Source organism: Mobula hypostoma, chromosome 25, assembly GCF_963921235.1.
Source record: "Mobula hypostoma chromosome 25, sMobHyp1.1, whole genome shotgun sequence".
NCBI classification, from domain to species: Eukaryota; Metazoa; Chordata; class Chondrichthyes; order Myliobatiformes; family Myliobatidae; genus Mobula; species Mobula hypostoma.
Genome location: NC_086121.1, coordinates 33310656 through 33324907, shown reverse-complemented (window position 1 = coordinate 33324907; position 14252 = coordinate 33310656). Strand labels below are relative to the sequence as shown.

General features: G+C 39.2%; 1 protein-coding gene across 8 annotated transcripts in view; it reads left to right on the top strand.

Annotated features, from left to right (window-relative positions):
* Positions 1-9897, top strand: part of cep104 (centrosomal protein 104) — a 130976-nt gene extending 121079 nt beyond the window's left edge. For all 8 annotated transcript variants that reach the window (XM_063033289.1, XM_063033288.1, XM_063033282.1 and 5 more), the window contains one exon: positions 3482-9897. In XM_063033289.1, the coding sequence (XP_062889359.1) occupies positions 3482-3618 (137 nt within the window). In that variant the 3' untranslated portion in view covers positions 3619-9897. The remainder of the gene's footprint in view (positions 1-3481) is intronic.
* Positions 9898-14252: the final 4355 nt, after the last annotated feature.

The window sequence follows — 14252 nt, the reverse complement described above, 5'->3', positions numbered from 1 at the left end:
GTCCGCCACAAAGAGTCGTATCTCCCGGCGGCCACCCATTTCAATTCGACTTCCCCATTCCCATTCTGACATGTCAGTCCATGGCCTTCTCTACTGCTGTGATGAGGCCACATTCAGGTTGGTGGAGCAACACCTTATATTCTGTCTAGGTAGCCTCTAACCTCTGGTAATTGCCCCTCCTCTTCCCCTCCCAGCCCCTTTCACCACTCCCCATTCCTGTTCCCCCCTCTCACCTTATCTCCTTAACTGCCCATCACTCCCTCTGGTGCTCCTTCCCCTTTTCCCCTTCTCCAGCCCCTTTTCTCTTTCACCAATCAACTTCCCAGCTCTTTACTGCACTCTCTCCCGGTCTCACCTGTCACCTTGTACTACTTCCTCCCCTCTCTCCTCCCCCCCCCACAACATCTTCTTGCTCTGACTTGCCCCCTCCTTTCCAGTCCTGATGGAAGATATCAGCCCGAAACGTCGACTGTTTACTTTTTCCCAACGGTGCTGCCTGGCCTGCTCAGTTCCTCCAGCATTTTGTGTGTGTTGCTCAATTCCAAGTGGTTTTTTTGTTTTCTTGTTTTCCTCTTCTTTTCTTGCCCCTCCTCTTCAAAAATCTGCAAAATGTCATTAATCATTTGTTTGCCAACTTTTAAGTATTGAATTAGTTCTTTCCTATGTGGTATTGAGGAGCATTGCTGCTTAACTAGTGTCCTATTCTTAAGAAGAAAATATGTTACTATTATCCATCTGGTAACAAAGTAGATCTGCATTAAACCCACCAATGCACTTGCTGGTGATGTAAAATTTCAACAGTAGTGGCCCTTTACATCTCTAAAAGCCACTTTCGATGATACAAAAACATTGAAATATAAATATTTTGTTCATACTCAGCCACCGAGTATTGCTTTCGATTGCTGTTGTCCTTGGGTGCCAGTAACTACTGCTCAGGAAACTTTTTGTAAAAAAAAAATCACGGACTTAAAGCAGCTTTTAGAAAGTATTCATGAATGGTGTTACTATTTGGGCCTTAGCAAGAGTTGCCTAATGAAATCATGAGCCCACTTCCACCCTACAAATTAATTCATTAACACTTTCTATCTAAGTAGTAATTTCCACTGGTTTGTATAACCTCCATGTAGGTGAAATTTCAGTCTAGCAGTCTTCATATAAGTTTTTGGGATTGCGTACTGCATTTGAACCACAGGAAACATCATCTTAACCAGGGACTCAATATCTTTCAGAAACTAAGGTTCCCTAAACTTGCTAAGCCTTGCTATTTATTCTGACAAGAACATACAGACTCTGTAACCTCAATATTTCACTTTTGAAGGCCTCCTATTTACTGGGCATGTCTTTGCCAGAAAAAACTTGTCCCAATCTGCACTTGCCATTAACATTGGCCCTTCTTCAATTTAAAATCTTAAACTGGGGACCAGAACTATCCTTCTCCATAATTATCTTGAAGCTAATGGAATTATGATCACAAGATTGGAAGTATTTCCCTACAGACACTCTGTCACCTGCCCTGTCTCATGTGCTGATCCATATTTTAAGCTCATCCACCTTACCTACAATACTCCTTGCATTGAAGTAGATGAAACCCAGAACATTATTTCCACCATTCTTAACCTTTAGATTCCTGTCTTTGTGTCTTGGCTTAACAACATCTTTCCCTACATCCACTCACCTATCTGTCCTGGCTCTGATTCCCATACCCCTGTAACTCTAGTTTAAATCCTCCAAAGTAGCACCTTCCCACAAGGATATTAATCCCCCTCTAGCTGAGGTGCAAACCATCCTGTCGGGACGGGTCCCGTGTTTGCTTGAAGTGAGCCAAACAAGTCAAAAATTTGAAACCCTCACTCCTGCACCATCTCCTTAGCCACATGTTATCTTCCTATTTCTGGCCTCAGTAGCACATGGCATGGGTAGCAAACCTGAGATCACAACCCTGGAGGTCCCGTCCTTTTAACATCACCCAACTCCCCGAACTCAGTTTGCAGGACCTCATCTCCCTTCCTGTCAATGTCATTGGCACCAATGTGGACCACGACCTCTGGCTGCTCACCCTCCCACTTAAGAATGTTGTGAACTCAGAGATGTTCCTGACCATGGCACCTCAGTGGCAGCATACCATCTGGTAATCTTGTTCTCATCCACAGAACCACTGGTCCAATCCAATGTCATTATCACTACTGCTTGCCTCTTCTCTCCCCTTCTGAATCATAGAGCCAGGCTCAGTGCCAGAGATCTGACCACTGTGGCTTTCCTCTGCTAGTTCATCCTCCCCCCCCCCACCCCCAAACAGATCCAAAGCAGTATACTTGTTATTGAGTTATTGAGGTGGGCAGCCATAGGGGTGCCCTGTACTGTCTGCCTATTCCCCTAGAAGTCACCCAGTTAACTGTATCCTGCACCTTGAGTGTTATACCTCCCTCTGTAGCCTATCAATTAACCCCTCCCCCCCAACCTCCTGCATGATCTGGAGTTCATGTAGTCATCAGGGACACTGGAGGTCTCTCCCACAACCCGCGTGAGCATTCCGCCATCTTGCCTGGCATTTCCACTACTTTAATTGCACAAAAAGAAAGGAAGAGATTAACTTGCTGGAAACCTGTCTTAGCCTGTGCCTCTTCTTGTGAAGCCTTTTGAGCCAATGCCTCAAGCTCTCCACTCTAGTTCTGTTCACACCAACAATGTCCGTCTTGTTTAAAACCTCACTTCTATTTATTGGTCCTTCTCAAATACCGAATAACCCTATGATCTCAAGATTGATAAATGTCCCTACTGTCCTACTCACTTTTTCAAAAATCACTGTCAAAATTTACAAGCCAGCAGCTCTGGGAATCTCAAACCCGCCAAATGTTCAGCGTTCGTACCGTACCGACCTATTCAACAAAAATTAATTTCCAGTTGCAAACAATGAATCTGCAGATACTGGAAATCCAAGCAACACACAAAATGCTGGAGAGACTCGGGGTCAGGCAGCATCTATGGAAAAGAGTACAGTGGATGTTTCGGGCAGAGACCCAGCAGTCCTGTTGAAGGGTCTTGGCCCGAAATGTCAACCGTACTCTTTTCCATAGATGCTGCCTGGCCTGCTGAGCTTCTCCAGCACTTTTTGTGTGTTGCAAAAATTAATTTGTTGACAGGAATATAGACTTTTATTGATGCAAAGCTTTTATTATTGTAATCAGAGAAAGTGTTTGTTTCCCAGCCCTTTTCTTATAAAATTACATCCTCTGAAAGGAGATTAAGTACTTCCCTTTACAAGTTATTTATACTTATTAACCGTAAAGAAATTTGATTTTTGTTCTGCTTTTAAGCAGTCTTCCTCTTGTTTCTAATAGATTGGTTTGAGTTGAATCTTCTACGATGAAAGGATTAGGACTGTTACTAAAATTAGCTCCCGGTTTTTTTAGCCACTATTCAGACTATTAGAATATTATTAGAAGTTCTTAATTAATGTACTTGTGTTTTTTTTCCTACACAGCAAAACCAGGAACTACAGCTCCTCCTAGGCCAGGACCTACAGGAATTAAAGGACGTTCTCCAACCACCAGCAGTAAAATCCCTGCTCCAAGAGCAGGATTAAACAAAACCACAAGTAGAACTGCAAATCGTCGTTGAATTCAGTTTGGATAAGGGAGGCAGCAAGCCTAATGAAACCTTGACGTCATCAATTCAAAGCATCTGGGTTTGCGTTGCCGTTTGTGAAAGCACACAGGGCTGTAAAATCACAATATAATTAACAAGACTGTTAGCATGAAGGTAAAGAACTCCTGACCTCTTGGAGTCATTTTGAAGTTCTGACAAAAACCTACTCAGGCAGCACTTAATTCTTTAAAGATCTCCGCTGGTACCAAGGAAAAAATGGAGTTCAATAGATTTATTTTGTAGCAGACACATGCCTAGGAACCAGAAGCAGAACACTTGGAAAGGAAGTAATCTACTGAATCCTGTTTTAACAGAGCTACTTCATTGTACAATTTAAACTTTTTGTTTGCTTCTTTTGACTCACCAGTCTTGGCTGAGAATGCAATTACACAGCTGTGGAGTAATCATTTGTAGGTGTCCTTAGAGTACATTCTTTTTGGGAAAATAATATATATGCAGTCATTCCTTTAAATTTTGTGCTTGGTTGAACAGACGGCCAGAGCAACAATTGAATTTGCAGAATGCACATAGTTTGTATGAAGGAATGGATCTGGTCCTTTGGCATTTTCAATAAAAATGCCTATGTTTGTACTTACATCTAAAGTGAGATCCATAAAGTGGGCATCAAAACCCATCCTGCCCAAAGCCTTAAAAATCAGCTGGTGGTTGATGGTCAGATGCTCTGGCTAAATCTATCTGTCTGTCTGTCTGTCTATCTATCTATCTATCTATCTATTTTTTAAAAAGCACTGCCAGATCCTGTAATTACCCATAGCCCACATAATTAAATTATTTTAAATGGCCATTTTTTGGATACGTCAATGAGTGGCCACAGCAAATCCTTTCTGATGACTATAAGGGTTTCATATTAGCTAAATGTTTGGTTAAGATTTTGATAACTGTCCTCAATAGTATTGACCTGATGATGATGGATCACTAATTCTAAATGATTTTTAATTTATTGTCATCTTCAGACTTGGGAATAAGAACTGTCCAAGTGTTCCTTATATTAGATGGAATTTTGCCACGTTTTATTCAAGAGGAATTCATTCTGGTTAAAATATTGATGTCTAATTTGTGAATTCCATTTCAGATTAAGGCATTCTGACCAGCCACAGTGTCCCTTTTAACACTGCCAATAATATTTAAAATCTCAGTTGTGCTAAATTCACGTAAAGGGTTTAAACCCTTATTAGCCTGTTTGAAAGTAAAATTTTTATACAATCACCAAAGAGGCATTGAATCAAACTTATCATGATAAGGAAAATCATTCATTATTTTGAGGCTGGACTGAAAGCGAGTACTCTCATTTACTGTAAACATTCTCCATGAAGTTGTAGTAAAATTTTTATGCAGTAAATCTGCAGCAAATATTTCTACGACCTTTACATGGGGATTTCAGTCTGGAAGAGATTGAGAAAAGCTAGGCAACAGGACTCTTATTGCAGCTTTTTCATGAATCTCTGGTGTACAGGTCTGATTATGAATAGGTTCATTCACAGTCAAGTGACTTAACTTTGCTTATGTAAACTCTTGACAGGGAAAACATTGATGTTAAAACATTCATGATGGGATCCATGAAATAAAATAAAAGACAGTATTTCTAGTTTCATGCATTGATGTTAAATAATTACCTGGGTGGAGCACATAATGAAACGTCAATTGAAAACAGATGCACTTTTAAAATTCACCTGATTTTTGATCTACTTAACTTTGGACATTTAGTGAAATACTGGAATGTGTGCAAAAAAGAAATTGCAAACAAATCCCGGTTGAAATCTTTAATGCCTCGGTGTCTTCATCTGCAATGCGCATTTTGTCTTTTAAAGATGTTAAATGCCCCCCATTCCTTCCTGGGTTGTGCTGAATGCAGTGTTTATGCAAAAAGTACTTTCTTTTCATCCTGTGCTATCTGAGGTGTTTGTTCCGATCAAAAGCAAGATTCAGTCCTACAATATCAAAGTAATAGAAAAGTATTATATTAAATGTTAGAAGCACAGTGAAAATTTTCAATACTTCACCTTGAATCACTGGAGCTAGGTTAACTATCTGACTAGTTTTGTTACAATTTAAAATGACTCAAAATTGCTGTGCACATGACAGGCATTTTTGATCAAACTTTGCTAAGAGTGGTAATAGAAGATTTTCATTCCTGCTGCTCATGTTGACTGTTGCAGTCCTGTGAAGCCTTATTTTGGTGATTAACAACAAAATTGCCAAAACAGTCTTCAGCATATGACAGTAATTCAAAGTTTTTATATAATCTGATTTAATCTTCTTTGCTTCAGATTCATGGTTTCAGAGTGTTTAACACAACTGAGTAAAGTTGGGTTTGAGCTTTTTAAATGAATGATGTGTTATTAATGATTAATCACAATGGTTCAGTAATTAGAGATGAAATCTACTTAGTCCAGATTCTACTACTGTGTTTAGCTTAAATCAAATATTTATTGTATATTTTTTGCTGATTTGTACGTATCTTTGTCAGATGTTTTGTATTTATTACACTTTCCTGTAACATTTAATCTGTTTTCATTAATTCATTTTGGATTTTACGCAATCTTTTAAATAGTTTCCATGAGCCTATACATTCAGCTTTCCTAAATGTACTGTGCAGCACTATATGCATTGGGAACAGATCCTTTCCCTTTATTCCTTCCCATCCCCACTTGAAAAGTTTTTGGTTGATAGTCACTGTTCCAGTAATAACTTTTCATACTGTCCCTGTATAGCAGGTAGTTTTCAAACGAAAGCATAAAATGAAACAAATCCCAATCTTATCTTTTTGTGTACATCCTTCCAGAAATGAGTCCCTGCCAATTCTTGGAGCTAATTGCTTAACTGATTTATCACTCTTATGAAAGAAAGGTGAGGCCCATTGTAGGATTTCTGGTTCACAAGTATTATTGCTTTCATAGAACATAAGCATCTTGCTTATGGATAAACTGGCTGTGCTGATCAGTATGAGAACTAGACAATTTCCAGGCCTATATTCATAAGCAGGCCTCAGAAGAAAAACAAAGCATATACTCTTCACTTTTTAATGTTTAAAGAAAATTACAGATCACTCAAGGAACTGGCTATTTTTGAAAAGAAAAGCCTGTGAGAATACTGAGAAGCTTAACGCCCATTTCCTGTACTGCCTTGCGAATGTTCAATTAAACTAAACTATATCCAGCAAGGCAAAGGAAAGAGAAAGATTTGCACTTTAGTTGTTCAAAATACTTTGAAATGTATTTCTGTCTGTTTGAGTCATAATGGTAATGACTCCCAATCTCTGAGTAAGTTTTGCATGAATAATTTCCTTCCCCATTAATGCTGAATTTCTTCCAGATCCACTAATCAGGAATATTATCAAACTATATTTAACAGTTCTAAAGCAAAAAATTAGAGTAGGTCTTCAACATGAAACATGAACCCTGTTTCTCTTTCTGTGTTACTGCTTAATCTGATGGTTTCCAGTGTTTTGTTTTTTAAATTAATTCAGATTAATTAAGGCAGATGGCAAAATCAAGGAACTTCATGAAGGATACTTGCAGAGGGTTATAGGACTAGAGATTATGCAGATATGGAGAGGTACTAGATGATAGTATTTTGAAAAGCATGAGAATTGGAAAACCAAGGGCAGGATTTAATTTGAATCCAGAATAAACCCATTAACACATACTTCATGGACGGATGCAACCTGATGCAAAATAGCACATAAGCAAAGGTTTTCAATGATCTCAAGCATAGAGGATTGGATGGCAGCTAGGAAGTAATTGGAATTGTTGACTTTTAGAATAATAAAGGCTTGAATGAGTTGAAATGGGGCAGATTTGGGCAATGTCAGATGGAAATATGTAATATTGATGAATTTATAGTCTGAAATTCATTTTTGTGCCAAGATTATAGCTGGTTTCCAGCAGTTACCAAGGAGAGAAATGGAGTTTGTTTTTAATATGATTGTATTAGTTTTATAGCTGTATGATTGCAAAACATAATACTCAGTAAAACAAAATTACATTTTTTTCTGAAAAAAAGGCACTCCGCGGGAAGTTTAATAGTCATAGTCATACTTTATTGATCCTGAGGGAAATTGGTTTTCGTTATAGTTGCACCATAAATAATTAAATAGTAATATGTAAATTATACCAGGAAATAAATCCAGGACCAGCATATTGGCTCAGGGTATCTGACCCTCCAAGGGAGGAGTTGTAAAGTTTGATGGCCACAGGCAGGAATGACTTCCTATGACGCTCTGTTGTTCTTCCCATGATCAATGCAGTGCACCTTACAGCTTCCTGTCATCAGATACATCCCAATTAAATGCAATTTCAGCTGCAGAAAACTATCTACCAATCAGAAGAGCAAGATGCACAACCTAAGACATTCTCCATTCAGAAACCATTTTGTGAATACTCTGGACTTCTAAGAGTCTTAAGAAGCAGCATAAAACTCACTGCTTGCTTGTTCTCCAAAATGTTCATGCTGTGCTTGAAACTAATTGCTAATGCTTTTTACTAAATACATGGATAAGAAAGGTTTGGGGAGATACTGCCCAATTCTTGGCAAATGGGAGTAGCTCTGGTAGGCGTGGATAGGTTGGGCCAAATACTAGAAATGTCACTACCTGTTTCCCATGCTGTAATTCTCTGTGAACTACTAAGTGAATAATGTATGCCTCTGATTAGACCACTAGAGGCATTTCTTAAACAGGAATTTAAGGCTGTTGATCACATTCAAAAGGAGTTTTGGATGCCTGGGAGAGGAATCAAGTGTATGTGGCAAAAATGCCGTGTTTACAAGCTCAATGGTTCCATTTATTAGAGAATGTATACAGTATACCACCTGAAATTCTTGCTCTTCACAGATATCCATGAAACAGAAGGGAACCTCAAAGGATGAAAGATAAAAATGTTAGAATCCCAAAGCCCCTTCCCCCTCCCATGCACAAGCAGCAGCAAAGGATCAACCCTCCCCCCACTTGTTGCAGCAGCAAGCATTAACACCCACCTCTTCCACAGTGAGAGGAGAGACCAACAAACAGCTCGCTGTTATGATGTTACAGTCTGCAGCGTTGTTTTTATTCTAAGTTCCTCTGACTTGAGAATTGGCAGCAAACTCCACCCTCCTCCCCTACCATCAAGAGAGAAAGTGATTGCCCCAAGTGCCAAGGCTTGCGGATGCCACGCCTGCTGTCCCAATGTTCCTATCTCCCAAAATGCCTCAGCTGCCGACACCAGTGAGGAATTGAATACACAAGGCTGCACCCTGTAGATGGGTGTCTTCCTGGCCGCTCCTGGAGATATTGAAAGTGGCCTGTTGGCAAATTCCAGGAATAAGAACCCACTGCCGTGAAGAATGGCAATTAGAATGCAGCTATAGATCATGGACTCCAATTGAAACCCAGCCACCTTGAAAAGGAGAAAAGAGATATCAAAGAGAGGAATTAAAGCTGTTTTGTTGATGAGCTAGAAGAAATCACCTCCCTGCCGCCATTTTAGCTTCACCAACCATATACTAGTCAATCCCATCTTAATCTCTGAGGAACAAGGTCTGAAGTGTTGGGTTTCCAAGTGTTGTAATTGAGATAATGAGAGTAATCACCAGATATGGACAGCCATTGTTATATAGGTCAAGAATCTAGAAACTTCCACTACTTACTGTAAGGATCATTATAGGTGGCAAATTTTCTGCGGTGTTAGAAATATCATTGGAACTGAGCAACCATGTATCTTGATTTCTAAGGAAGTGACCTTGTGTGTCATGGAGATTTGGCAGCAAAATTCAGGCAGTTCAGATTCCCATCAAAAATTCTCAATCCCTTTGTTTTTATTTACTCAACATTCAAGATGCACTTGATTATTACAAAACTTTTCTCATGGTCTGTGTCCATGACCATGGTCCATGTTTCCTGGAGGGTCAAGTAACTCTTCTTAATTGAACTAAACTGGATACTAGTGGACTCCTGGTTTGATTGCTATTCTATGTGTTGTCCACTTGCTTTATGCCATTTGCACAATACATTGTTTTTTTGCGTGTTGGATGAAGTTTTTTTGAGCTAGTTGCAAGGTGTTTCTTTGCTTTGTGGCTGTCTGTGAGAGGACGAATCTCAGAGCTGTGTTCTATATGCATACTTTGATAATAAATGTATTTTGAGTCATTCTTCCGGTTGAGCTCACTGAGGGAGGAAGGAGAAGAAAAACTGCTGTAAGTCAATATTCATTGACATAATTACATGGCTGGCATGGAATTAATTATAATGTAGTGAGCCAATCCTGATAAAGTTTGTAAAAAGATGTACTGTTTCATTTATTAATGTAAAATACAGTATTTGCAAATAGAGCCTCCTTACAAATATATTTAAAATTGAATCACGTAGTGCTATCCCTGGTGACTATAGCTGGTCTTTTAATGAACATGGTTGATTAGTCAGAAATATACTGTATATTGCAATGTGCAAGTTAAGTGTGAAAGTTGCAGGAATAGTAAATTAGCTGATTAATTGCTGGTAGTTAAAGCTTGCTGCTTTGTCACCCTTTACTACATAGTGACCAGATATTCTGACGTTGCATTGACCTGCTCGGGATTTTCAAAATAAGGGCCTTATTTCTTGCCTCCATCTCTGCAACAAAAACATCCAGGAAAGAATCTCAAAAATAGAATATCCACTCATGTCCACCTCATCATTGTTTCATCTTGGTACTCTACACCATGCACAATAGAATCGTGAAATGGTCTGAAGCAGTGCCCATCCTTTCAAAGTACTGACAAACTGAAATGATCTGGCTTCCAGTTAGGCAGAAATCTGCAGTCCTGGTTATTGATCTCAAGCTAAAGGATCTTCTACATATTGATTGTAAAGGTACCAGCACTACCACACAACAAGTTTTTTTCTCCCATACAAAACCACGTTTTTCAAAATGTGCTCTTTCACCTCCATTCTTCTCAGTATACCTATGAAAAGGTAATTTACTTGTATTTTCAATTTATCAATATATTCAATCACAGATTAGGTACTTGCTTTATCTTGAATATCACATATTGCATAAGGAAAGCAAATATCCAATCTGCATTCAGTCTTTCGACTGGAGAGACCACATTGTGATATGTGACAATTTTACAGGCTAAAGCAAGTAAAGTGTCAGTTAAAGGGAAAATGGTTCACTGAAAGTGGAGTCACAGCTGGGCAGGGTGGTGAAGAAGGCTTATTGCACACTGGCCTTCATATATCAAGACATTGGATATAAAAGTTAAAAGGTCATTGTGCAGTTGTACAGAGTGCTGTTGAGGCTGCACTTGGAGTATTGTGTTCAGTTTTAGCTGCTCTACTATAGGAAAGATGTTATTGAACTGGAAGAAGAGCAGACAAGATTTACAAGGATGCTGCCAGGACTTCAGGGACTAAGTTACTGCATTGGTTAGACAAGTTATGACCTTCTTCCATGGAGCATAGACTGAGAGGTGTATAAGGTATGATGAGTATAGATAGAGTGAATGTACTGTCTTTTTCCCCAGAGTTGGGGTGTCAAGAATTAGAGGGCATAGATTTAAGAGGAGAGGGGAAAGATTTAAGAGGAACTCACGGGGCAACATGTTTTTTTTTACACAAAAGATGGTATCTTTGTGGAATCAGCTACCAGAGGAGTTTGTCGGGGCAAGTACAATAACAACTTTTAAAAGACAGCTGGACAGGTACAGAGATTTAGAAGCAAATGGGACTGGCTTGGACAGGGCATCATGGTCTACCTGTTTTGTGACTATATTTTGCCTTCATCCTGCTATTTTTAATCTTAATTTAATAATGAATATTATTGCTTCAATTTTACTTTTTGGCTGCAGTATCCAAAATGAGGGGTCACCAGCTAGACCTGTTTAAAAATAGCATCATTTCTTCAGGCTCAATATGATTTATATTAATATGGATGATTTATTTATTTCTCTGCATTACAGCAGTGACTTTATTTCTAAATCTTTATTTTCTGTGATTGAATAGATTTTCTTATTTACTAATATCATTATCCCACCCCATTTCATATTTTGCTTGTCCTTCCAAAATATTGAATAAAACTAAGGCCATAATTCACAAAGTAGAACTGGGCCATTCTCTGCCATTTCATCATGGATGATCTATTATCCCAGTCAACCTCATTATTCTCCCTTCTCCATGTAACCTTACTAATCAAGAGCCTATTTGGTCTTCACAGCTGCCCGTGGCAATGCATTCTGGAGATTTACCACCTTCTGGCTAAAGTTCTCTTCTGTTCTAAAGGGTGGTCCTTGTATTCTGAGGCTGTGCCCCCGGGTTCTAGACCCCCACTATAGGAACCATCCTCTCCCTGTCCACTCTATCTAGGCCTTTCAATATTTAATATTGTTACGAACTGTAACGTTTTAGAAATAAACCAGCAGCAAGAGATTTCACAGTGAGTCGGGTTTTAATGTTAAAACCACTATCTTTATTAGTATCTACTTATAATATCGTAACTTAACCAAGATAAACAAATGTTAACAGTGTATGTATGTGTGTAAGTAATACAGCTCCCAAAATAAATTAAGCTTGGGGAAACAAAGTTTAGAGTCTTAAGATGGTAAATAGGAAAGTTCAGTTCATCCACGGAAGGAATGATGGGAGAGAGATATTTGTAATCCAGGGTGAATGTAGAGAAAAGGTGGATACGTTGAATTCCACAGGTAAACGAAAGTATCGTCGTCGTCGTTTTGTTCCAAATCCACATACAAGTTATCACCGAAAGTGATATGTCATAGGGATATCGTCTTCAAGGGATTAGCACCACACAACATACCCAGGCAAGGGTTAACACACGAGTGGTCTCCACAGGATATCCCGAAAAACCCACTCCTTTGGGATTATACGAAGTGACAGACGCACACTCCGTGACGATGTTTCACCCACCCTTGTGGGCATAAGAGAGTTCCAAGCCTCAGCTGCGACCAGCTGAAGCTACTAGCTTCCCAGTTTCTCTCTCCCTCTCCTCCCTCGACTGTGACTGTCTGTGTCCTTGTTTATAAACTGCAAGTCAGCCAGTGAAGGACATCATAGTCCCGCCTCATTTAGGCACTCTTGAAGTGACAGTCCACAGTAAATGAAATCTGTGGTTTCGTAACAGTATGTTTCAATGAGATTACTCCCTCCCCCCGTCATTCTTCTAAACTCCAGCGAGTACTGACACAGATCAATTAAATGCTCCTCATAACCTTAACTCTTTCATTCCTGAGATCATTCTCGTGAACGTCCCCTGGACCCTCTCCAATGCCAATACCGCCTTTCTTAAATAAGAAGCCTAATGCTGCTCACCATATTCTAAGTGTGGTCTGACCAGTGCTTTGTAAAGCCTCAACATTTCATTCTTGTTTTCGCATTCTAGTTCTCTCAAAATGATTGCTAACATTACATTTGCCTTCCTTACTGCTGAGGTACCCTGCAAGTTAACCTTTAAGTAATCCAATATTAGGACTCCCAAGTCTCCTTGCAACTCTGATTTCTGAAGTAGGTCCCTGTTTAGAAAATAGTCTCTGATTTTATTCCTTCTACCAAATACTCTTAAAAGACCAATACTCTTAAATGTTCATCTCCTTTCTTCGGTGACCATGCAGCCATATCAAAATTTGCTGTTATTTCATCTACTTTTTGCAGACTGAAGAATGTTTTGGGTCAAGACCTGGCATCAAGACTAATTTCACTGAGTAGTGTTTAGATAATTAATTCTGAGCTTCTACATTTTAAATTGCCTTCTAATGTCCTAGATTCGGTTTATAGTGTCTTATTTCTTTTTTTACCCTATATACCGCTAGAGCAGCACTCTCCCTCCAGGTCCAGAATATCTGAGTCATCTTTGGCCCCAGTACCAGGGAAGCAGTGAATCTTCCTGGAATTTCCTTTGCAGCCACAGAAAAATCTGTATGTTCCCATTTTTTCCTTCCTTGCTGTGCAGTAGGAGCCTCTGGTGATACATAAACAAGTCTTCTTCCAAACCGGTAATCCAAAATGGTATGTGTTAGAGAGGGTGGTGACTACGGGGAAATCTTGTATACTTATCTTCCTCCACTCTGCCTGGCATTCTTTACCAGCTGTATGAAGACCTCACTGAGGGTGCTGTGCGAGCACATCTCTGCATCATCAATAGTTTACAGTGAATCCATTCACAACTCCAGCTCCTTAAAGTGGTTAACCAGGAGCTGCAGCTGGATGTACTTCTTACCCACCCGGTCAAAAGGCTCCTTGATTTCCTCATCACTCCTTTCTTTTCAGTGTAAACAAGCTGAACAAGCCAGTCTCAGTCCTTCATATTACATCTTCACATACAATATAATTTGAATAATAATCATAGATCTAAAATGTAAAATCAATTTGGATATATACCCAGAGCATGTCGATCTTCCCTTAAAATAAAAAGGAGGCCCATGTGTTGGCAGATAGTTTTCATCAAAATCTGGTCTTCACCAAAGTATCTCACTTTAACATGCTGGTAGTCCAGCCATGTATCACAAATATGCTATAGTTTTAATATAAATGCTGTTGGAGAACATGTTAATTTCAGACTTACTTATACAGAAATGCTTGCTTGATAATATGTCATTAGAAGATCCATTTGTTAGGGAAT